Source organism: Myxine glutinosa, chromosome 11 (assembly GCF_964187855.1).
Source record: "Myxine glutinosa chromosome 11, kmMyxGlut1.1, whole genome shotgun sequence".
Classification (NCBI taxonomy): domain Eukaryota; kingdom Metazoa; phylum Chordata; class Myxini; order Myxiniformes; family Myxinidae; genus Myxine; species Myxine glutinosa.
In genome coordinates, this window is record NC_136271.1 from 107,244,469 (window position 1) to 107,269,089 (window position 24,621).

Genomic DNA, 24,621 nt, shown 5'->3' on the forward strand with positions numbered 1-24,621 from the left:
CCTCCCCGACCCACTGGTCATGGTGTACCTCCGAGCCCCGAGAGGAGTCGACGGCAGAAAAATGTGTTATTCTGTATGTCAAAGATCAATGGTGAAGCCACACCAATTGTTACCAACAAACAAATATTGTATTAAGATCACACAAGAATAACAGTACAAAAACAATAGTAATCAATTGTACAACAAATAGTATATCATTCCTATGATGGTACAATCAGGTTCGTACAATATAACTCACTCTGCTCCAAGTGAGCGAAAAGAAGAAGATTCCCAATGTCTATTCCCGGGCTTCCAGCCAAAGTTGTTTCGATCCAGCGATCGTCAGATCAATGTCCAATTGTGACCAGAATCCCGTTGGGTTGGCAGTTACAGTCCTGCTGTCAAAGCTGTGCAAACGCGCCCTCCAGGCGACTGGGAAATCCAAAGGCGCCCTCCAGGCGACTGGGAAATCACACCCTCGGGTATGGACGTTCCAAGGCTCACAGTCGGCGAACCTCAGATTTACCTTCAAAATCCGCGTTGCACACACACACACACCAGATATGTCTGAATGCGGTGAAAACGGCTGAAGTCAAGCAAAGAAAAACCTTGCGCGACGCGCAAAGGCTGAAGCGAAGCAAAGAAACCTTGCTCGACGCGCAAAGCGCGCGAGTCAAAATGGCCGACCGCCCGTTCTCGAGACGTAACGGCCCTTCGGTGATTCTCTTCGGAATCAATCGCAAAACCTGACACGCAGGTTGATCTGTCACAGCGATAACAACTCTGTCGCAGGAATCCCTTTCCCGGGAAACCCGAAAGTTCGCTAGTGACTGTCGTTCGCCAATGTTCGCTCCAGACCGCAAAGCAACTATGCTTCTTGTCCGACTCCACTCGCTCCGCCTTCTCTCTCTCTCCTCCTCTTCTTCGTCATCCGGTTCCGGTTTCATTTAAACTAACTTTTTCACCTTTTGAAAACAGTTCATAAACAATAAACCTTTTGAAAACTATAATAGTACATGGAATCAAAAATGTTTACAGTGGATGAAAACCACCACAACGGAAGTGACGAATTCACATTCTAATTCACATTATTCACATTCACATTCTAGATTTGTTCACATTCTAATTGTACATACTTTATAGACGTACTCACATTCTAATTGTACATACTTTATAGACATACATTCTAATTATACATATAGTACTCTATGGAGGTACTGGTTGAAAAACGAGAGCATGCACTACTGGCTACCACTAGGTGGCGTTTGTGACCTACATTAGCACATTATGTGCAGACAAATAGAAACAGACAAATGGACTCAAATGCAATAACCTCGATTTTGGCGAGGGTAACGAGCAATCCCACAAAACAAATAAAACTAGAACGCAACTCAGTAGAGCGCATACTCCCGCCATGGGTTTAGTTGGAATAATAAGTTTTGTTTAACATCCCCTCTCCCCAAAACAATAAATGAAAAAGAAAGTAAGCCCTAACTATCAGAGAATTAATTTTGATATATCTCGGAATTAGAGGAGAAAAACATCATTTAAGAATAAGAATAAAAGCTTTAATGCAGTAAAACAGAAAAAATCTTTCCCAAAAAAAATTCCTGGATCCGGAATAATATCCTGAGCTTCACCAAAAACTAATCAATTTTTCCTTATCCCAAGGGCAATCATCCCACCAACTTTCATCCAAATCCGTTCAGAACTTTTCCAGATATCTTGTTCACGAACACACGAACACACGAACACACGAACACACACACACACACACACACACACACACACACACACACACACACACACACACACACACACACACACACACACACACACACACACACACACACACACACACACCGACAGCCACGATCGAATGCATTACTCCCTGGCGGGAGTAATCAACCTGACAATCGCAGAGCCAGAATTATTTATTTGGTCTGGGAAGCCCATGCGAGGTTTCTCCTTCTTCTTCAGACTCTCACAACCCTTGTTGAATATGCGATCTTTTAAAAAAAAGTTGGAATTTTGCCAAATCTGTTTTATTCGTTTGTTAATATACCTCAGCCATTGACAAATCTGGAACTAAGTCTTTATAAGTTCATCAAACACTGACACCGCGATTGACATTCGCTGAGCTAAATGTTGATATCTCTTCTGAGGTTTAAAAAAAACAGTTTTAAAGCATTATACGTAGCAAACGATACATTTTATGAAACGGGGAAACCTAATACACACGTTGGTGGTTTTAAAATGACAGAATATGTCTTTATTAGAAGAAAAAAAAATGAACATTGAAGACGACATTGCTAAAAAAATACACCGCTCTAACGCATAACCACGAGTTTAAACTACATTTACAACAAATATGAAAACTATTTTCATATCACAATGTTAAATATAGAATATATAGAAGATAATGTAAAAAAAAAAATGAGCCCCATCTTCCAATGGTAAAACAATCCTTCAAAAAATTCCTGGATCCGGAATAATATCCTGAGCTTCACCAAAAACTAATCAATTTTTCCTTATCCCAAGGGCAATCATCCCACCAACCTTCATCCAAATCCGTTCAGAACTTTTCCAGATATCTTGTTCACAAACACACGAACACACACACACACACACACACACACACACACACACACACACACACACACACACACACACACACACACACACACACACACACACACACACACGAACGGACACGATCGAATGCATTACTCCCTGGCGGGAGTAATCAACCTGAAAATCGCAGAGCCAGAACCAGAATTATTTATTTGGTCTGGGAAGCCCATGCGAGGTTTCTCCTTCTTCTTCAGACTCTCACAACCCTGGGTGAATATGCGATCTTTAAAAATAAAGTTGGAATTTTGCCAAATCTGTTTTATTCGTTTGTTAATATACCTCAGCCATTGACAAATCTGGAACTGAGTCTTTATAAGTTCATCAAATACTGACACCGCGAATGACATTCACTGAGCTAAATGTTGATATCTCTTCTGAGGTTTAGAAAAAACAGTTTTAAAGCATTATATGTATGAAACGATACGTTTTATGAAATGGGGAAACCTAATACACACTGGTGGTTTTAAAATGACAGAATATGTCTTTATTAGAAGAAAAAAAAATGAACATTGAAGACGACGCTGCGAAAAAAATACACCGCTCTAATGCATAACCACGAGTTTAAACTACATTTACAACAAATATGAAAACTATTTTCATATCACAATGTTAATTATAGAATATACAGAAGATAATGTTAAAAAAAATGAGCCCTATCTTCCAATGGTAAAAAAAAATCCTTAAAAAAATTCCTGGATCCGGAATAATATCCTGAGCTTCACCAAAAACTAATCAATTCTTCCTTATCCCAAGGGCAATCATCCCACCAACTTGCATTCAAATCCGTTCAGAACTTTTCCAGATATCCTAAACACGAACACACACACACACACACACACACACACACACACACACACACACACACACACACACACACACACACACACACACACACACACACACACACACACACACACACACACACACACACACACACACACACACACACACAACTCCCTGGCGGGAGTAACTAACAATCATTGAATAAATCGCCAAATGTAAATTTGTAATTCCGAAAGGCCAACCGTACATAAACATTGCTCGTTTTCATACCAGAGGAAGTCTGCTGCCAGGGATGCTGGGAAAGTCATGGTGCTCCATGTGGTAGCCGACATTAAAGGTGATCCGATTTAGAGGCCCGTAGTACGAATACGTCTCATAGCCTTTGAGAAACATGTAGTGCTCCGCGATGAAGTGTCCAGAGATGGGATGAATTCCCATGCAGAGCAAGGAGCCCGCAATGAGATACACAATGGGCTTCACACCCCAGAGGCCATAAAGTGTCAAGTCAAATATTATCTGTACAACAGCATTAGCAATCTCCATGCTGGACACCGGTTTGGGATTGACATACAGAGGCCGAAGTGCATACAACAGTGGTTGCAGAAACAGCCAGACAATTTTTCGTGCAGGAGTGCAGAAGAACCACCCCTCAAAATCCGTTGGCACGTCCACATCAAGCCCGTCGCCACCAAGGTAACGGTGATGGTCAATGTGATACTTCTTGAATGATGTGGAGTAGGGCACGCCGACAGGCAGGTTCGCAAAGATTCCGAACCATCGATTCCATCGAGCTGACTTGTTACCGAAAGCCACGTTATGCGATATGTCATGGATGGCGAGCGTAAGCGAATGGTTGATGCAACCTCCAAAAGCGTACGCCCAGAAGATAACCCATTTCCATGGCAGGTCTTGCACAAGAAAACAAGCCAGGATCTGAACCATGACCATCATTGTGACTGTCCATTTGAGTCGTGGGTCGTGTGTCATCAAGCGTTTTACCTCAGGATACTTGGCTGTGGGAAACGAGGGTTGGGGGGGGGAGAAGAGGTAGGTCAGTGGTTTTGCAACGACAGTAGGTGACATGCTAGTCGCTGTTGCTACATAACCAATCACATCCCCCCCCAAACAAGGCATCACAATGTTTGGATCTATGTTCAAGTGGCCAAGTACAAATTGTGGCAGCGAAAACCTGAATTTTGTGGTGGCAAATGCAGAACCCCCCAAACCCCAACCAAATCCTCCTCCCACCCTTCCAACATGGTGGTGGCTGTTTTTTCCCGACCTAACGAGCATGCTAGCAACAGAATCTACTTTGCATTTGTACAACTACCTGCCTCTTCGCGGTGGTTGTAAACCCCAAACGCAAGTCGGGGACCAAACTTCCCCATTCATCCCTGCTGCCCGGATTCGTCAAGGCAACGCAGTCATGGTCAGTGCTGATCGGTCGCCATGGACCGGCCCTTTCCCTCTTGTCACTCTGTGTCTCTGTCTGTCTCTGCAGCAACAAACGACAGCGAGATTCCAAACGATAGGAGGCGAGTTGGGTTCATGTCAAGGCTAACAGTGAAAAATTGCACAAAAAAATACCAATTTTTGGGGGATTTTATGATCATTCTTTTAGCTTCTTTAATTTTCATGGATTGGCACAGAATTTTGCATTTGAAAAGCTTTACGTCCAATATTGCAAAGCTTGCGTAGAGGCTGACAGGTGTCCTTGAAACATTGAAGAACAAGCAATTGTTCTTCAATGTTTTGTTCTTGCTCAACATCCCGGAAATCAACTCATTCATTCCACCTATTAATTGACTATTTCCCTCATGCTCGTATTTGCACTTTAACTTTTGTACTTGCACAATGGCCATGGAAACATGCCCAAAGTCTACCGTTGCTCCACTCCCAGATCAATTGCTTGTGTACATAGTGTAAAGCAGCCAGACCAGGGTGGTCAGAACTCTTGCTATCATTAACACTGGTTTTCCCAACCAACCTGCGGGTTGCTCGGCCCATTGCACCTGTGTGGTATTCGCATTTCGTTCACCTATTGGTTGAATCAGCTTCTATTATTTCAGTGTGAAGGCAGAACTGATTGGGCAGATAAAGGAGAGTTTGCTTTTCCTCTTAATGATACCAGAACTAAGAACATGTAAATACATCAGCTGTCTACAGAGCCTGCCATGACTTATCGTTTGAGTACAAAGGTATACTTTACTGTATATTAATGTTGGCAAAGCACAATCAGTACGTCTAAAACACCCAACCCAACAGGAAAGGAACCAAGAGATCATGCAATATTAAATAATATATTCACAGGCTAGGATTATAGATGGAACAAAAGGAAAATCATGTTCAAAAGTTAAAAAGAGATCTCCCTCCTGCACATTTTATTTATTTGTTCAAATTCGCCCCAAACAAGGCCTACAAAAAAACCCCTAAACAAATGCGACGGGCTACAAAGAAAAAAGAGAACAGGAAAAACCGGCAGAACCTTCACCTAGTTCTGAAACAAAGAAACCTTTTCACAGGACCACTGGGCCGAAGGGGGTACAACTAGGCCATGGTTGGTTTCGGCCTTTAGGGCGTTAACTAGAAACACCGGCTCCCTTCTGCAGCTTTGGCAAGTCGTCGTCGCCGTCCCTCAAATCCCCCAGTTCCCCGTCCCCCTCGGATGGAGGAGGGTGTCGCCCTGAGTAGTACCAACATGTATGAGCACTTGGTGGAGATTTGGCAAAAATCGTATGTCATCACGCCTCCCCCTCCCTCTAAAAAGGTAATTCTAATACGTTCTAAACTCTAAAGGGTCATTCTAAAGGGTTCTAAAGGGTATTTCTAAAGGGTTCTAAAGGGTATTTCTAAAGGGTTCTAAACGTAATTCTAATGGGTTCTAAAGGTTAACTCTGAAGGGTTTTGAAGGGTATTTCTACTGAGTTCTAAAGGGTAATTCTGATAGGTTTTGTTCGTTTCTCAGCTTTGCATATTTTATATTAACCCTTGGATGCAGTGATTGGGCCTCGAAGGCCCACAACGTTTTTTTTGTTGCAAAAACTATGCTGCACAAATTTTTTTTTGGAATGAGCCTCATTTTTACCGACTTTCATGTTGTTACACAAAATTCAGTGACATAAATAAAAATCATTCAGGCTCGTGGGAAAATCTTCATTCTTCACTTCTAACCTGAAAATCCGACAAGAATGCAGGCCTGGGGCATTCGAGGCCCCGCATAAATGTTGTTGTACTACTATGTTATATAGTTATTTTCTTGATATGAGCCTCATTATATGCTCCTAAAACCTGGTCACAAATAATTCAGTGACAAAAATATGAAAATTAAAATTTTTACGCGAATACATTTGTGGGGCCTCCGAGGCCCAATGGTTGCATAGGTGAAGGATTTTTGACAGTTGTGGACATATACATTCTAAATAACGGGATTAGTGAATCATATTTTTTGAGCAAATGCTCCTCCATGAGCCTCAACTTTTTAGAGAACAAAAGGTTGAAAAACCAAGAACAAATAATTTTTTTTGCAAAAAAATTAATAATAATGATTCATTACTTGTATGGGATTCTTCCAACTATAGTAGGGCAGCTTAGCACCGAATTTCAAAGGGATGGGGACATGCCGGATAAAAGCACCAAAATTTTATCAGGCAATCTTCAGGGTCCCAGCTATGATTCTATAACCGGCGCCAAGCGATACGACCACTCCTATTTGAAATTTTTTATTATTTGTGAAAAAAGAATTTGAAAATTTTGGGAAAAAATTTTTTGGGGGGTTTTTGGAAAAGAAATGTTTTTATTGCAGAAATGATAATCTTTTCCGAACATTTTGGTGTAATTGTTTTTAAAATCGAACATCTAGAAGTATTTTAAAACAATATTTGAAAATTAGGTGTCTTGGGTGCATTTCCTCAGCATCTAAGCTTCAATTCTAGAACCGGCGCCAAACAATCCGAACAGCAAGATGCATGCACAATAGACATTTATATATTTTTATTTAATTACATGCATATTATATTAAATCTGCTATATGTTGAAATTATATCTGCTATATGTTGCTATATGTTGCATGGCAAAAGAAGAGGTGGTCAAGGGAGATTGTATAGCCTGGTCCGCCTACCATGCCTCGTTTCAAAACAGTCCTGCTCAAGAAGTAGAAACTGCCATCACTCAACTTCTGCCTCTCTTCAATGAGAAGGCAGCCACACCTGCAATGATCAAGCATGGAATGGATGTCATCCGTGAATCTACACAGTTCCTGAACCCTGGACAGATTCCAATAATAGCAATGGATGCTCCGCTGTATGCGCTTGCCAAGTTCATTCAGTGGCACTGGCCTACCACACACGGTGAAGACCAGTATGTTGTCATGTTCGGCGGACTCCACCTGGAGATGGCGGTGTGGAAGACACTTGGAGACTACCTAGACGGATCTGGATGGGCGACAGCAATAAACCAGGCAGGCATAGCCTCTGCTGGCACAGCTGAATCCTTCCTGAAGGCATCACACCTGACGAGAACCAGGCATGCCCACCAAGTCAGCGCTCTGGCACTCTCCAAGCTGCAAAATGATGCCTACCTGAAGGGAGCTGCTGGTGCAGCAACTGAAGATAGGACAGAAGAGGACTGGAAACAAAGCATGATCACGAAGAGTCCAACCTTTCAGTCCTGGGACACCATCCTGAGGATTGAGCTCCTGGGACTCACCTTCATTCGCGCTCACAGAGAAAGAGACTTTCCCCTGTATGTCGAGTCTGAAAGCCCTGGCACCATGGTTCTTCGCACTTGACCACCATAATTATGCCAGATGGGTCCCGATCCACATCCGTGACATGGAGAGCCTCCCTCCAACAATCGAAGAGGAGTTTATTGTCAGAGGCAACTGGGTTGTTCAGAAGACAGCCAGAAGGTTCTCCAGCATTCCGATCGATCAAGCCCATGAACAAAATAATGAGCTTGTGAAGGGCCCTGGAGGAGCAGTCGGCCTGACTGAAAACCCACCAGCCTTCAAGAAGTGGATGATCGCCGGACCTGAGCAGGCACGCATTCTCACTGAGTTTGAGCGGGAGTACACTGCCATCTCAGAAGATGAACGCCAGCACCACGAAGAATGTCTGTCTGCGCAGAAGACATTTCACGAGCAAACACTGGGCCTTATTCAAGTTATCAACGAGATGAGCAACCCGTTCCTAGATGAAGGAAGCGAGCTGATTGCACTCGACACGCGGCATGTGATTGAAGAATCTGTGGCCAACACTGTGGATACCATAGAAGAAGTGGGAAAGGCTCAGTACGACAGCTACAACAAGGCTATCATCACTGAACGAAGGCAGTCCATCCATGAGCCTGTGAAGAGGAACTCATTGCCTCTCTTCAGGTCACCATCCAAGGGGAAGAGGAAGCAGTCAGAGGATGTTTCCCTGTTGAAAGATGTGTTCCTCTTCTCTCGTCTGTACATAGTTGCTCAGAACAGGGATACAGATATGGGAACCTTCTTCCAGCATGAAAATCATCCGCACCCCCTTTCTCTATCTGAAAGAGGAAAACTGCGCCAAGGAAAGAAGTCAGACCTCATTGGTATCCTTGTGCAAGAACCACAAAACTCTGCAAGAACCATTTCCAAATTGAGGAAATGCACCCGAGACACCTACTTCTAGATGTTCGATTTTAAAAACAATTACACCAAAATGTTCGGAAAAGATTCTCATTTCTGCAATAAAACCATTTCTTTTCCAAAAACCCAAAACATTTTTTTTCCCCAAAATCTTCAAAAAAAAAAATCACAAATAATAAAAAATTCCAAATAACAGTGGTCGTATCGCTTGGCGCCGGTTATAGAATCATACCTGGGACCCTGAAGATTGCCTGATAAAATTTTGGTGCTTTTATCCGGCATGTCCCCATCCACTACCTAAGCTGCCCCACTACTAATAGGATCAATGATTCACATTTTCTGAGCAAATACACATCCATGAGCATCGAGTTGGATTGAAAAAGGATATGAAAGAAAAACAATCTATAAAAAAAATGTAAATAATAAAAAACATTACACGAATACATTCATCTGTTGGGCCTCCGAGGCCCAATGGCTGCATTTATGTAGGATTTTTGATGCCTGCATCTAAGAGTTAAAAATACCAAACTGAACCGCTTCCTTTGGGCACAGGTGTGATTTTTTTTTCTATGATTTTTCAGATGTACATACATACAATTGCCTTATTTCATGTAGTAGGAATGGATAAAGCTGCAGGAAAGGTGAGTCTGCTCAGGACGTTTGACCTTTTCCAAATGAAAAGTCCACAGGACAGTAAACAATGCATCTTCGTTCAGAAGAGAATAAAAGATGAAAGTGTCAGTGAACAAGAGACTTATATGAGCAGGGCAAGGACTTCTACAAGATGGGCACATCCATGCTGGACCAAGTGCTTACTGGACCCCTTCCCCCCACCCTTTCTTTCAGGACCATATACAGTGCCTATAGAAAGTCTACACCCCCTTTCAAATTTTTCACCTTTTGTTGCCTTGTGGCCGGAAATTTAATTGTATTAAATCAGACTTTTTCCACCTTTATTTACACATCGTAACTCACAACTTCCAAGTGAAAACCAAATTCTACAAATTTTAGGAAATTAATTAAATATACAAAACTAGAATATCTGGGTTGGATAAATGTTGATCCCCTTATAATAGCAATTTTAAATTAGCTCAGGTATAACCAATCACCTTCAAAATGACACACCATTGGCCTCCACCTGTATTAAATTGTAATGATTCTGATTATTTCAGATTAATATCAGTTGTTCATGTAGGTTTCCTCTGCTGGGTAGTGCATTTCACAGCAAAGACTCAACCATGAGCACCAAGGAGCTTTCAAAAGACCTCCAGGATAAAGTTGTGGAAACGCACAGATCAGGGGATGGGTATAAAAATATTTCAAAGGCCTGGAATATCCCTTGGAGCACAGTCAAGACAATCATTAAGAAGTGGAAGGCGTATGGTACCACCAAGACCCTGCCTAGATCAGGCTGCACCTCCAAACTGGATGACCAAGCAAGGAGAATACTGATCAGAGAGGCCACCAAGAGGCCAATGGCAACTTTGAAAGAGCTGCAGGCCTTTTTGGCAAAGACTGGCCACCTTGTGCATGTGACAACAATATGCCAAGCACTCCACAAGTCTGGCTTGTACGGTAGGGTTTCAAGAAGGAAGCCATAACTCAAAAAAGCCCACCTTGAGTCCCATGTGAGGTATGCAAAAAATCCACTCTGGAGATTCTGGAGCCATGTGGCAAAAAGTTTTGTGGTCTGGCAAAACCAAGATGAAACTTTTTGGCGTAAAGGCAAACCGTTACGTTTGGCACGAACCCAACACAGCACATCCCCCAAAGAACACCATCCCTACTATGGAGCATGGTGGTGGCAGCATCATGCAATGGGGATGTTTCTCATTAGCAGGGACTAGGGCATTTGTCGTAGAAGGGAAAATGAATGAAGCAAAACACAGAAAAATCCGAGAGGAAAAACTTCCGTCCTCAGCAAGAAAGTTGATGGATGGAAATTCACCTTTCAGCATGACAACAATCCGAAGCACACAGCCAAAGCTACACTGGAGTGGCTAAGGAACAAAAAGAGAAATGTCCTTGAGTGGCCCAGTCTGCGCCCCGACCTAAATCCAATCGAAAATGTGTGGCATGATTTGAATATTGCTGTCCATCATCGCTCCTCACGCAACTTGACTGAGCTTGAACAGTTTTGTACAGAATGGGCAAATATTGCCCAATCAAGGTGTGCAAAGTTGGTAGAGACCTATCTCAACAGACTTATAGCTGTAATTGATAATATCCAACCAAGATATTCTAGTTTTGTATTTTTAATTCATTTTCTGAAATTTGTAGAATTTGTTTTTCACTTTGAAGTCGTGGGTTACGATGTGTAAATAAAGGTGGAAAAAGTCTGATTTAATGCAATTTAAGTTTAGGTTATAATGCAACAAAATGTGAAAAATTTGAAGGGGGGTTTCAACTTTCTATAGGGACTGTATATATGTATGTATACAGGTGCCCAATGAGGGAAGTCTCAAGTCTGAGGTATCGACCAGAGTAGTCTTCATCCAGAATTGTGCGTGTACCCAATTTAAGTACCCTTGAAGGGTTTGTGTGTATGTGTGTATGTCATCATTTAGCAATTATTCCGACAAGATAACTTTGTAATAACAATGAAACAGTAAGTCTTGGCCTTTAAGAAGGCAACTTTTCACCTCTCAACGTTATTTCTCATATGTAATTCATGCCAAGTGAGAAGCAAACCATGATCAAAATCTCATAAAGAACAACTGAAACTGCAATGTCCTTTAGGTCTACTTAGATCATGTGTCGCAACCTGTGAAGGCAAACATTTTCATACCTATCTGTTACACTCCTAAAAAATCTCGGGTGTGGTGCCAGTGATGGGTGTGGTGTAAGGTCAATGACGCGCTAAGTAAACCGACAGGTACGGCTACAGAGAATTGCTGGAAAACCAGTTTGATTTAAACGAAGGTTTCAAAGTGGATAAAAACAGGTTTGATTAGAGAGATTTAAAAAAACAGACAAATGAGAAAATAACTATGTACGTCTTTCTAATAGCAATTTATGTCATGAACTCCACTTCCCACTCACCGTATGCTGCCACCTCCCCCCCCCTCCCATACCCCCTTCTGAACCCACAGGGGTACCTTTGCCTGCGATTTCCCCTTCGCAACCACCTCCTCCTGTTTGTCCGCGTGTTGTCCACCATCCTCTTAACAGGGACGGCTCCATTTGTATCTCCCTCTCTGCCAACATGGACCATCTTGTAACCATCCATCCCAACTCTCTCTTCCTCGTATGTGGCGATTTCAACTGCCACCTTGCCAATTGGCTGGGTGTGTTGGTACCTCTTCTGCCAGCCATCGCATTGCAGCAAATGACTTCTGTCACCCAATCAGGGAATTTTCTGACATGAATTTCTCCCAATGGCACATCCTCCCCATCTGGACTTGGTAATGACGAATTTTCCTACTAATGACTCCTGTTCCTCTTCTGCTCCAATAGGTTCATCTGATCATGTGCTTGTGTGAGTTTCCATCTCTGGTTTTTGTCAGAGAGCTACATCAGCACAAAAAGGTGTAGCAGTTCATCCAAGTTAACTGGCAGGTACTGTAAGCTACCTGCTCATGTCAAGGCTGGTCCTTCATTTTCACCTTTCCTGATATTAATACTGCCTGGGAATCCTTCTACCCAAGCTTGCTTTCCCTCATGTACAGATTTAACCATCTCATCTGGAGTTATCATACCTATCTTCTCACCCCTGGTACAGTGAATCCTGTGGCGAGGCAGTTGCCTTCAAATGTCTAACCTTCTCTTTTTGGAACGAGAATTTGACCGAAGATAACCTCAGATCATTCCACAAAGGCCACAACATGTGTTCACTCAGGAGAGCCAGAAAAAAAAAATCTGGACAACCTCGCAAGGCCTGTCTCCTTCAAAGACGTGATGGTGCCTTGTCAAGTCTGTCTCTGGTGTATGCTCCCCTTCACCCCCACCTCCACTTCAAATGGCACCACATTTGACTCTCCACATGAGAAGGTGAATGCTTCAATTCTGTGTGTACTTCCAAATCTTGTGTACCCAACCCTTCACTCCCTACATCGACCCTATGCTCTCATACCCAACTGCTCCTGAATATGTTGTCTTTCCCACTTGAGAATGTGGAGAGGTTTCTGGCAAACCTAGACATACAGCATCAGTGCATGTGTCTGAAAAGACTTGCTTTTCTGCTCTGGCTCACCCTCTTGCTCTGTTCACTCGATCATTCCCTCTGGGTCAGTTTCAAGCTGCCTGAAAGTAAACAAACATCATTTCAATACCCAAACATGGTGCAAAAATGGATCCTCTTAACTATAGCCCTATCAGCTTACTTCTAATCATCAGCAAGATTATGGAATCTGTCATCGCAGTTGATATGAAATCCTTCCTTTTCTACAATGGCTTGATATCCGATCATCAGTTCAGTTTCAGACCTGGTCATTCTACCATGGACATGCTGCTTCAACTCTCTCAAGAATGGATTGAAGCCCTCAATATCAGACAGGAGATCACAGCCGTCAATCTGGATATATCTCGAGCACTCAATACAGTCTGGCACCACGCCTCAATCTCCAAACTATCTGCTTATGGCATCCAAGCCCACGCCTCGTGGATCAAAGATTTCCTCCACTCCCGTATCTTACTTAACAGGACTCTTAACAGGATCCTCTCTTCTCCTCTCTGTCAAGGCTGGAGTAGCCCAAGGCAGTATCTTGGGACCAGTCTTGCGCCTCATCTTCATCAATGATCTTTGATTCCATGTAAAAATCCTGCCGATCGCTTTGTTGATGGTTCCTCCCTCTGCCGTATAATTTCCCATCCTTCAGAGAGGTAGGCAGCAGCCCCTCCCCCCTCTGAAGACCTTGATAGAATCAGGAGCTGGTTCAACAATTGGAATATGTCTTTCAACCCCACCAAATCCTAAACATTCTCCAAAAGGACCATCTGGTAAACCCTCTGAACCACTTGAAGATTAAGTCACTCTCAAACTCAAACTTTTGGGCCTCAGCATCAGCCATAATCTTCTTGGGCAGTCCATATTTCCAAGATGGCCTCCAAAGCCAGCCACCAATTGAGCATCCTTTGTCGTGCAAGGTCTCTTCTTGGCCAATCCGAACATTTGACAACGTGCAAGGCCTTCATTCACACTTTGATAGAGTATTGCTCCTCTCTTTGGGCTGGCGGCCCTGCCTCACATCTTGCCCTTCTTGATGCTGTGGAAAGCCGGGCCCTCAAAATCACTGGGATCTCACACGACAAAGCTGCGTGTGCCTGTTACTTTCACACCGCAGACAGGTCGATGGCTTCTGTATTCTACCACCTCCTTTTTCTTCTTGCTGCACCCTCTGCTTTAATCGTGCTCTGTCGCCCACCCACAGGTTTCCACAGAGAGGACATGGTCTGTCAGAAACCCTCTTCTGACGTAACTCCAAAAATCCAGAATCACTGCTCATCTCCACTCTTTCGTTCCTCTGTTTTCCAGCTGTACCATCGTGTCCAGTCTGTTCAGTTCCATTCTTCCCTCCGGGACTGCAAAAGACAGCTGTTCACCACTACCTAAGGTATCCATACCCAAGACATTGTCTACCCCAAATTACCCAATTCCGAAGTACTCCTTTTTCCAGGTTATTGTGATTTTTTTCTCCCCTGCTCCCTCACCATTTTTGTTTGCTAGTTTGTTCCTTTTCTACTTCATCCCTACTTTCCCCTTTCTTTTTCTTGCTGTTTCATTCAGCTTGTATGGAGTTTGTTCACACCCACGTGCACCACCCCTCCCCCCCCCCCCACCCCACCCCTTGATCTCTCACTTTTTTCTTCCACAAGCCTCAGTCATGTACACAAAAAAATCCTTGAAGTAGTAAGCACTGTAATGTGCTGGATATTTACTTTGGTTTAACATACCAAGCTTTTATGTCTCCTGTGATTCATTGCTGGTGTGGCCGGATTCACAATAGCAAAAATATAAGACAATAATGCAGATTTAAACAGGAATAGATACCTGTGAAATGATGCTCAGGAATTGAAATATCGTTTAACTAGAGTTCCTAGAACACCTTACCCCATGCAGGCTTGAGAAAAAGCACGTGGGAATGGTCTTTTAAACTCTTACCTCGTGTTTCCGAGCACAATCTACGTTTCCTACGAGCCGCAATTTTGTCTGAGAGATTGAATGGCAAATCTGATTGGTTGTGATGATGTAAAATGCCGTAATATTTTGTACAAGTACTGCTAAACGGAAGGGTTTTGAAAGTGCTAAAAACGCGATTTTGTGTTCTAGTCAGGGCCCTTAGCGATATTTTGGGGCCGTTTGTTTCAAATTCTTCCAAAAGCACCAAATTTGGCCCAGATGTTGCCCATGCCATACTCTTTCGATTTTTGACGGGCGCCAAGACGGGCGCCCCCCCCCCCGGGGGGCCCATATTGGCGAAATACGAAATGGCCGCCACCCGGATTAGAGGAAAATCAGTTAAATAACCAAAAGGGTTGGAATCATGTATGATACCACTTTTCAGGGGTTTTCGAGGTCGAGGAATCCAATTATGATGTTATTTTGATGATTCGAGGTCAAGGTCAACCCTCAAGGTCATCTTAAAGGTCATTTTTGAGTCAAACATGTCGGTTTTTGAGTTTTTTGTCAAGATTTACGCGAGGTTCAACATTTTATGTTTCTGGGTTGGGTAATCGAACTCTGACCTTATTTTTGACAATTAGAGGAAATATTTACATGTCTATTTCCTAATTTTCAGGCATATGCAGTTCATCAGTCTAATTACAAAGGTACGGATTTTGATGTTTTATGAACTGTATGCCATATCCTTGTGTTTAATTTTTGTGCGATCATGATCCGGGTTCATGTATACATGATTGTATACATGTCATAAATGACGTCATAGGTCATGTGACCTGGCGGCCATATTGGATTTTATGAAAACCTTAAAAATGGATCCCTGCCTTCATTTTTCGATCGATTCATTTTGAACTTTGACCACTTATAGTACGCCATGTGATTGGATGCATATCCTAATTATGACGTCATAGGTCAGGTGACATGGCGGGATGGACCGGTATGGTCCCCGGATCATACCGCCCTTGGCGCCCGTCAAAAATCGAAAGAGTATGGTATGGGCAACATCTGCGCCAAATTTGATGCTTTTGGAAAAATTTGAACCAAAATATCCCTGAGGGCCCTGACTATTCTACATTTTCCAAGTATATATATTAAATCGAAAAAAATAAAGATTTTAAAGGATGTATAAAAAAAAAATCTTTGGAACTTTATAGCTGTTGATGCAGAGGCTTTTACATCACTTTATTCAACACATTTCATTCGTTTTTCGTGCCAGTTGCTTGTGTCCATTATGACGTCCTCAAAAAAAAAAAAAAAAAAAAAAAAAAAAAACCCCAGAAAACTATCCTGGAATAGTTTCCTGTTTGGAATCACTTTCAATTCCGTTTGATTGCCAGACAGTAAAAAAAAATCCTTGCTACTCTGCTTTCTACGCACTGGATGAGAGGTGTCCAATTTTCCGAATTGAGAGCCAAATTACTGCTACAGGTTTGCTTTCCAATTCATGTTGAAAATACAACATTAAATTGAAATTAAGTAGTTTCTCAAACTGACGGTTGTGGACAGACGAACAAAGTGAACCAATTTCTTAACTCCGCTTTTCGCTTCACGCACAAGGTAATAAAATTATCTTTTCCATTGTACTTTGACCCTCTAAACCTTTCCTCCTTGGAGGAGACAGGTTTTTGGACATTGGTGGATTGTGATGTAACTTCATGTCTGCCAGGTTATCCAATGCCCTTGGACAGGGGTATACGAGGATATAAAAGCTCTTTGCTGCCCTCCCACCTGCCAGAAAGTTATCTTTCCACACGAACAGTGAAGGCTTCCTACCTGCGAAAGCACCTGTAGGATATGCGTCTTTGTTCCCAATGAGCGATACAATCACGTCCTTGTTTATTTCACGACATTCCCATTCCCACAATTCCCGTTTATTGTCGTTTGTTAACCTGTCAGACAAAAGATCAAGTATGACAGAGGCTTCTTTCGTTTATTTCCCCCTGACGTACTATTATCCTCCGTGTGGAATACATGGGCATACCTTTGTACCTTTGAGATATTCCAATAATGAAAATGTCTCAATCCGTCCTTAAATTTTATCTCATTTGTAAATCGTCAACTCCAGGAGAGGAGGGCTTCACAGATCACCACCATCCCCTTCCCCACCTCCCCAAAAAGATCCTGTGGTTTAAACACCCTTAAACAAGGTCACGTTGTTTGCACACCCTTAAACAAGGTCACGTACTTTGCACACCCTTAAGGTCACGTAGTTTGCACACCCTTAAGATCACATAGTTTGCATGCCCTTAAACAAGTTCACGAAGTTTGCACACCCTTAAACAAGGTCACGCTGTTTGAACACCCTTAAACAAGGTCACGTAGTTTGAACACCCTTAAACAAGGTCACGTTGTTTGCACAACCTTAAACAAGGTCACGTTGTTTGCACAACCTTTAACAAGGTCACGTCGTTTGCACACCCTTAAGGTCACGTAGTTTGCACACCCTTAAACCAGGTCATGTTGTTTGAACACCCTTAAACAAGGTCACGTAGTTTGCACACCCTTAAACAAGGTCACGTTGTTTGCACACCCTTAAACAAGGTCACGTTGTTTGCACAACCTTTAACAAGGTCACGTCGTTTGCACACCCTTAAACCAGGTCATGTTGTTTGAACACCCTTAAACAATGTCACGTAGTTTGCACACCCTTAAACAAGGTCGTCGTTTGCACACCCTTAAGGTCATAGTTTGCACACCCTTAAACAAGGTCACAGTTTTCACACCATTTAACAAGGTCACGTCGTTTGCACACCCTTAAGGTCACATAGTTTGCACACCCTTAAACAAGGTCATGTAGTTTGCACACCCTTAAACAAGGTCATGTAGTTTTCACACCCTTAAACAAGGTCATGTAGTTTTCACACCCTTAAACAAGGTCATGTAGTTTGCACACCCTTAAAGTCACGTAGTTTACACACCCTTAAGGTCACGTAGTTTTCACACCCTTAAACAAGGTCATGTAATATGCACACCATTTAACAAGGTCACGTCGTTTGCCCACCCTTAAGGTCACGTAGTTTGCACACCCTTAAACAAGGTCATGTTGTTTGAACACCCTTAAGGTCACAGTTTGCACACCCTTACACAAGGTCAGGTAGTTTTCACACCCTTAAACAAGGTCAGGTAGTTTTCACACCCTTAAACAAGGTCATGTAATTTGCACACCCTTAAACAAGGTCACGTAGTTTTCACACCCTTAAACAAGGTCACGTAATATGCACACCCTTAAACAAGGTCACGTAATATGCACACCCTAAAACAAGGTCACAGTTTTCACACCCTTTAACAAGGTCACGTTGTTTGCACACCCTTAAACAAGGCCACGTAGTTTGCACGCCCTTAAACGTGGTCACGTAGTTTGAACACCCTTAAACAGGGTTACGTAGTTTGAACACCCTTAAACAGGGTTATGTTGTTTGAACACCCTTAAACGGGGTTACGTAGTTTGAACACCCTTAAACAAGGTCACGTAGTTTGAACACCCTTAAGCGAGGTCACAGTTTGCACACCCTTAAACAAGGTCACGCCGTTTGCACACCCTTAAGGTCACAGTTTGCACACCCTTAAACAAGGTCACGTAGTTTGCACACCCTTAAACAAGGTGACGTAGTTTGAACACCCTTAAACGAGGTTACGTAGTTGGAACACCCTTAAACAAGGTCACGTCATTTGCACACCCTTAGTCACGTAGTTTGAACACCCTTAAACAAGGTCACGTAGTTTGCACACCCTTAAACAAGGTCACGTAGTTTGAACACCCTTAAACGAGGTTATGTAGTTTGCACACCCTTAAACAAGGTCACGTAGTTTGAACACCCTTAAACAAGGTCACATAGTTTGAACACCCTTAAACGAGGTCATGTAGTTTGCACACCCTTAAACAAGGTCACGTAGTTTGAACACCCTTAAACGAGGTTACGTAGTTTGCACACCATTAAACGAGGGTACGTGGGCGTTCAAAGACCTATCGGAACAAATTTATGCTTGAAAAAAAAAATACGAAGTTTTTATTTTTCACCATAAATCATTTTATTCTTACTCATTACATTAATAAAATAATTAAACTCGTTCGGTATTTTAAAAATGGTGTTTTTGGGGGAAACACAAGTTGGCCTATTTCGTTTCAAGAGCGTTTTGAATATCCCTCATCAGATTGTCAGTCCGTGTTTTGGGTTGGTCGGGGTGGGCGGAGGAGGGAGAGGGAGGTGGAGGTGGAGGTGGAGGTGTACCTGTGATAAAAAAAAGAAGTTTTTTTACGACACTAACTGTAAAAGCATGGTAGAAATGCTTACCCTTACCCATATAGCTTTTACACGAGTAATGTACTTTTAACAACAACCAATGAACACCACGACATACAAAATACAACGACGTTGTTTATTACGTACACACGGGAGGCATTGAAACAAAAGCGAAAAAGAGGCGAGAAGTGAGAAAAAGGGAGAGAACGGAGGAAGAGAAACAGAAGAGTGAGGGGAGATAGACCGTAGACGGTAGAGATATAAACGGTAGAGATATAAACGGTAGAGATATAGACGGTAGATATATAAACGGTAGAGATATAGACGGTAGATATATAAACGGTAGAGATATAGACGGTAGATATATAAACGGTAGATATATAAACGGTAGATATATAAACGGTAGATATATAAACGGTAGATATATAAACGGTAGATATATAAACGGTAGATATATAAACGGTAGATATATAAACGGTAGATATATACACGGTAGATATATAGACGGTAGAGATATAGACGGTATAGATGTAGACGGTAGATATATAGACGGTAGATATATATACGGTAGTGATATAGACGGTAGAGATATAGACGGTAGAGATATAGACGGTAGAGATATAGACGGTAGAGATATAGACGGTAGGGATATAGACGGTAGAGATATAGACGGTAGAGATATAGACGGTAGAGATATAGACGGTAGTGATATAAACGGTAGATATATAAACGGTAGATATATAGACGGTAGAGATATAGACGGTAGCGATATAGACGGTAGCGATATAGACGGTAGCGATATAGACGGTAGAGATATAGACGGTAGAGATATAGACGGTAGAGCTATAGACGGTAGGGCTATAGACGGTAGAGATATAGACGGTAGATATATAGACGGTAGAGCTATAGACGGTAGAGCTATAGACGGTAGAGATATAGACGGTAGAGAGATATACGGTAGAGATATAGACGGTAGAGAGATATACGGTAGAGATATAGAAGGTAGAGATATAGACGGTAGAGATATAGACGGTAGAGATATAGACGGTAGTGATAAAGACGGTAGAGATAAAGACGGTAGAGATATAGACGGTAGTTATATAGACGGTAGGGATATAGACGGTAGAGATATAGACGGTAGAGATATAGACGGTAGAGATATAGACGGTAGATATATAAACGGTAGAGATATAGACGGTAGATATATAAACGGTAGAGATATAAACGGTAGATATATAAACGGTAGATATATAAACGGTAGATATATACACGGTAGATATATAGACGGTAGCGATATAGACGGTATAGATATAGACGGTAGATATATAGACGGTAGTGATATAGACGGTAGAGATATAGACGGTAGATATATAGACGGTAGAGATATAGACGGTAGAGATATAGACGGTAGGGATATAGACGGTAGAGATATAGACGGTAGAGATATAGACGGTAGAGATATAGACGGTAGTGATATAAACGGTAGATATATAAACGGTAGATATATATAGACGGTAGCGATATAGACGGTAGAGATATAGACGGTAGAGATATAGACGGTAGAGATATAGACGGTAGAGATATAGACGGTAGTTATATAGACGGTAGAGCTATAGACGGTAGAGATAGACGGTAGAGAGATATACGGTAGAGATATATACGGTAGGGATATATACGGTAGGGATATAGACGGTAGGGATATAGACGGTAGAGATATAGACGGTAGAGATATAGACGGTAGAGATATAGACGGTAGAGATATAGACGGTAGAGATATAGACGGTAGAGATATAGACGGTAGAGATATAGACGGTAGGGAATATATATAAACGGTAGATGAGTGAGTTGTATTTGGGAAAAGACTGGAATAAAATAAAGGTCAAGGAAGGTCACCTGCAGGGCGTACAGAGAAAGAGGGAGAGCGACGTGGAGGAGGGAGTGCGAAGCGTCGGATTTAACATTTTGTAACAAGTGTGTATCGATAGATAATTAAGTGTCAGGTGTCGGATTGCCATGGACTTACCTGGGTACGTTACCTTTTGTATTTTTTTTAAACAACTTATCGCTCTCACCAAGAATCTCCCGACGGCGCTGCGTGTGCGGCTGGTCCGTGTACACCCATTCAAAGTCGTCGCGGGTCACGCTGTTGCCCATTTTGTCTGCGCGGGACGAGTATGGCCCCGGTCCGAGTAGGCAAGGTCGAATGGATGGTTCGGTGTCGCCGCTTACGGAGCACTCTCTGAACGCCGAGTTCACAAAAAGCGACCAGGTATAGCGCGTCGCCTCGTTATCAGCGTTGGGGGAGGGAACAGGTGCGCATCTCATGAATAAACGAGGCGAGGTCCGAGAGGCGGGTAAACCTGTCTACGTCTACCACCACCACCCGTACAATTACGATGACAAATCAAGGATCAGAAAAGTGCAAGAAAACCTCCATAACGAAACCTTGTGGCACAGTCGATGGAAAATATTCTTTATTTATAAAGATTTGGATTCTGTAAAACTTTCAGTGTGTGTGTGTGTGTGTGTGTGTGTGTGTGTGTGTGTGTGTGTGTGTGTGTGTGTGTGTGTGTGTTGTTTATATACGTGTGTGTGTGCTTATACATGTGTGTTTGTGTGTATGTATATATATATATATGTATATATATATATATATATATATATATATATATATATATACACTGTATATATATATATACACTGTATATATATATATATATATATATATATATATATATATATATATATATATATATATATATATATATATATATTGTTACGGATCGCGGTTTAGATGTTATATTGACCGAGCAGTGGTGTATTACCGCGACCGTTACAGGATCCCCGATTGGCCCGACTCCCCAAACGTTGAACAGATCGCACCACAGATATTCAATTTGGAAACCTCTAAAGCGACCGAACGAGAAGGAAGAGAGAAGAAGACAGAGTACGGAGGAATAACAGGATTTATTATGTATTTTCACAAGCCAGAGCAACGAGAGCAATCGGTTATATTCAGCGAATGGAAGGAGCGATCAAAATTATTTACAAGCAATGGATGGAACTGGAAGAAGCAGTCACACAGTGCATCGTTAGCTTATACTAGTCTATTTACTTAACCCCAGGACAACGATTAGGACAGACGACGTTCACACTTACACGGGGGATATTGCAGGCAGGTATAGCTTGAGGATGGATGGTTGTTTTTGGGAGGCAATGGAGGGTCCAGCGTCGATTGCTGCCTGGCGCGTCCTGTTCGTGGCCTGTGGCCCCTTAGCTGCCCCCTTAGCTGCAGCGCAGCTGGTCGCACGATGGCTCGCACACACCTGCTCGTTCAGGCGTCTTCCTTCTCTCCAGCAACAACGAGGGACAGCAAGCAAGAGGACGGGGTCAAAGCAAGAGCTTGGAGGACGCAAGAGCAAGAGGAGCAAGAGCTGGAGGGCAAGAGAGTGGAGTGCGTCCCGCGGCGACTTATATTGGTTTCCTCCCCGAACCTTCGTGCACTTTCTCGGGGGTTCCCGCTCCGCCCTCTCTTAGCCAAACCCCTTGTTCTGGGTTGGATGAGCGGGGCCGCCTTACTCCTCCCCCCTATGACGAGGGGGGCGACCCGTCTTCTCTAGCCACTCCCCTTGTTCTTAATGGCCGCAAATGGCGAAAACCGGTCAGCAGCTGCAGGTAAGGCGCCGTCACTTTGCTCATCAGTTCAGTACTGCAATAAACGTTTGCTGTGAAAGCTCAAGTGGGGGAATCCCTGGCACTTGAGCTTTCATGGATCATCGGAGGGGCCTACGCTTTATTTCGTTTGATGCAATGCAGAGTCAATCTAGTGGGAAACACATATTTAGCCTACATAGAATAAGGAAATAAACTATTTAAAAAGATATATCGTGGCCTGTGTGTAAGTTTCATGGAATTAACTAGGAGGACGGCTGCGACCATTATTTACATTACGAGGGTGTTACACACAACAAAACCATACTTTTCACATTCGTTACACTTTCTCCCAAAATTGTTACACTTCTCCAAAACCGTTACACTTCTCATATTCGTTACAATATATATATATATATATATATATATATATATATATATATATATATATATATATATATATATATATATATGTATGTATGTATGTATATGTATATATGTATGTATGTATATGTATATATATATATATATATATATATATATATATATATATATATATATATATATGTATATATGTATATATATGTATATATGTATATATATGTATATATATGTATATATATGTATATATATACAGACTTGGCATTTAATATGGAATATTTTTTTGTGGGGTTGAACTTACTTTTCAAGATATCTTAGAACCAAAAGTTCATTGGAATTATGTTGAAATTATTCTAGATTTTGTTAATGTCACCTTTAAAAGAAACAAAAACCACATTTGACATTTCGAAACAAATAAATTGATCCTTGAAAGTGATGTAAACTGATATCGAACGCAATTCATGGACAGTACTGTGTTAAACTTCTGTACGTTTTCCAGAAGTATCTCTTTATTTTGCACATTAGCCAAAAAATTTTTTTAACAAAAACAAAAGTTAAATTACGACTCGGATTACGGACAGTAAAATTACAGTTCAGTACTTCGTGTAACCCCCACGAGCATTCAGGAGAGCACGTACACGTTGAGGCATGCTGTTCACGAGATTTGCCAAGGTTTGGACAGGAATCGCTTGCCATGCAGTGACAATAGCCTGCTGCAATTCACGCACAGAGGTCGGCTGCTAGTCCAAGTGGTCGATTTGACGCGTTAATTCTGCCCACAAGTTCTCTATCGGATTCATATCCGGGGACATGGCAGGCCACTCCATATGCTCTACACCACGGTCAAAAGAAAGTGTTGGATCATGCGAGCACGATGAGGCCGTGCATTGTCATCTTGGAAGACAAAGTTTCCTCGAAAGGCTGCACGAGCAAATGGAAGCAATGTTTCTTCCAGAATGGCCCTGTACTTGAACTGGTTCAGGTTTCCATTCAGAACAACCAGGTCAATTTTTTCCCCCTGCATGAAAAGCAGCCCAAACAGTCACCCCACCACCTCCAGCTTGGACTCTTGGCACTATACAATCTTCGTTGTAGGCTTCATGCACTTGTCTGCGCACTCGGATGCGGCCATCTTGACGATAGACCAGAAATCTAGACTCGTCACTGAAGATCACATGATTCCAGTGCCCTGGCTGCCATTGACGGTGCTCTCTGGCCCACTG

The 24,621-nt window shown here is 42.3% G+C and overlaps 1 protein-coding gene across 4 annotated transcripts in view; it reads right to left on the minus strand.

The window, feature by feature from the left end:
• The window catches only part of LOC137437017 (sphingolipid delta(4)-desaturase/C4-monooxygenase DES2-like), a 29,971-nt gene extending 8,316 nt beyond the window's left edge, over positions 1–21,655 (minus strand). The window contains exons 1-3 of one of the 4 annotated variants that reach the window (XM_068131326.2): positions 21,439–21,643; positions 3,667–4,409; positions 807–944 (exon numbers count right to left, since the gene is read on the minus strand). In XM_068131326.2, coding sequence (XP_067987427.2) covers positions 927–944; positions 3,667–4,409; positions 21,439–21,520 — 843 coding nt within the window. In that variant the 5' untranslated portion in view covers positions 21,521–21,643 and the 3' untranslated portion in view covers positions 807–926. Of the gene's footprint in view, positions 1–806; positions 945–3,666; positions 4,410–4,726; positions 4,955–21,438 lie in introns of those variants that run through there. The other 3 variants (XM_068131323.2, XM_068131325.2, XM_068131324.2) reach the window with 3 other exon arrangements.
• Between the last annotated feature and the right edge of the window lie 2,966 nt (positions 21,656–24,621).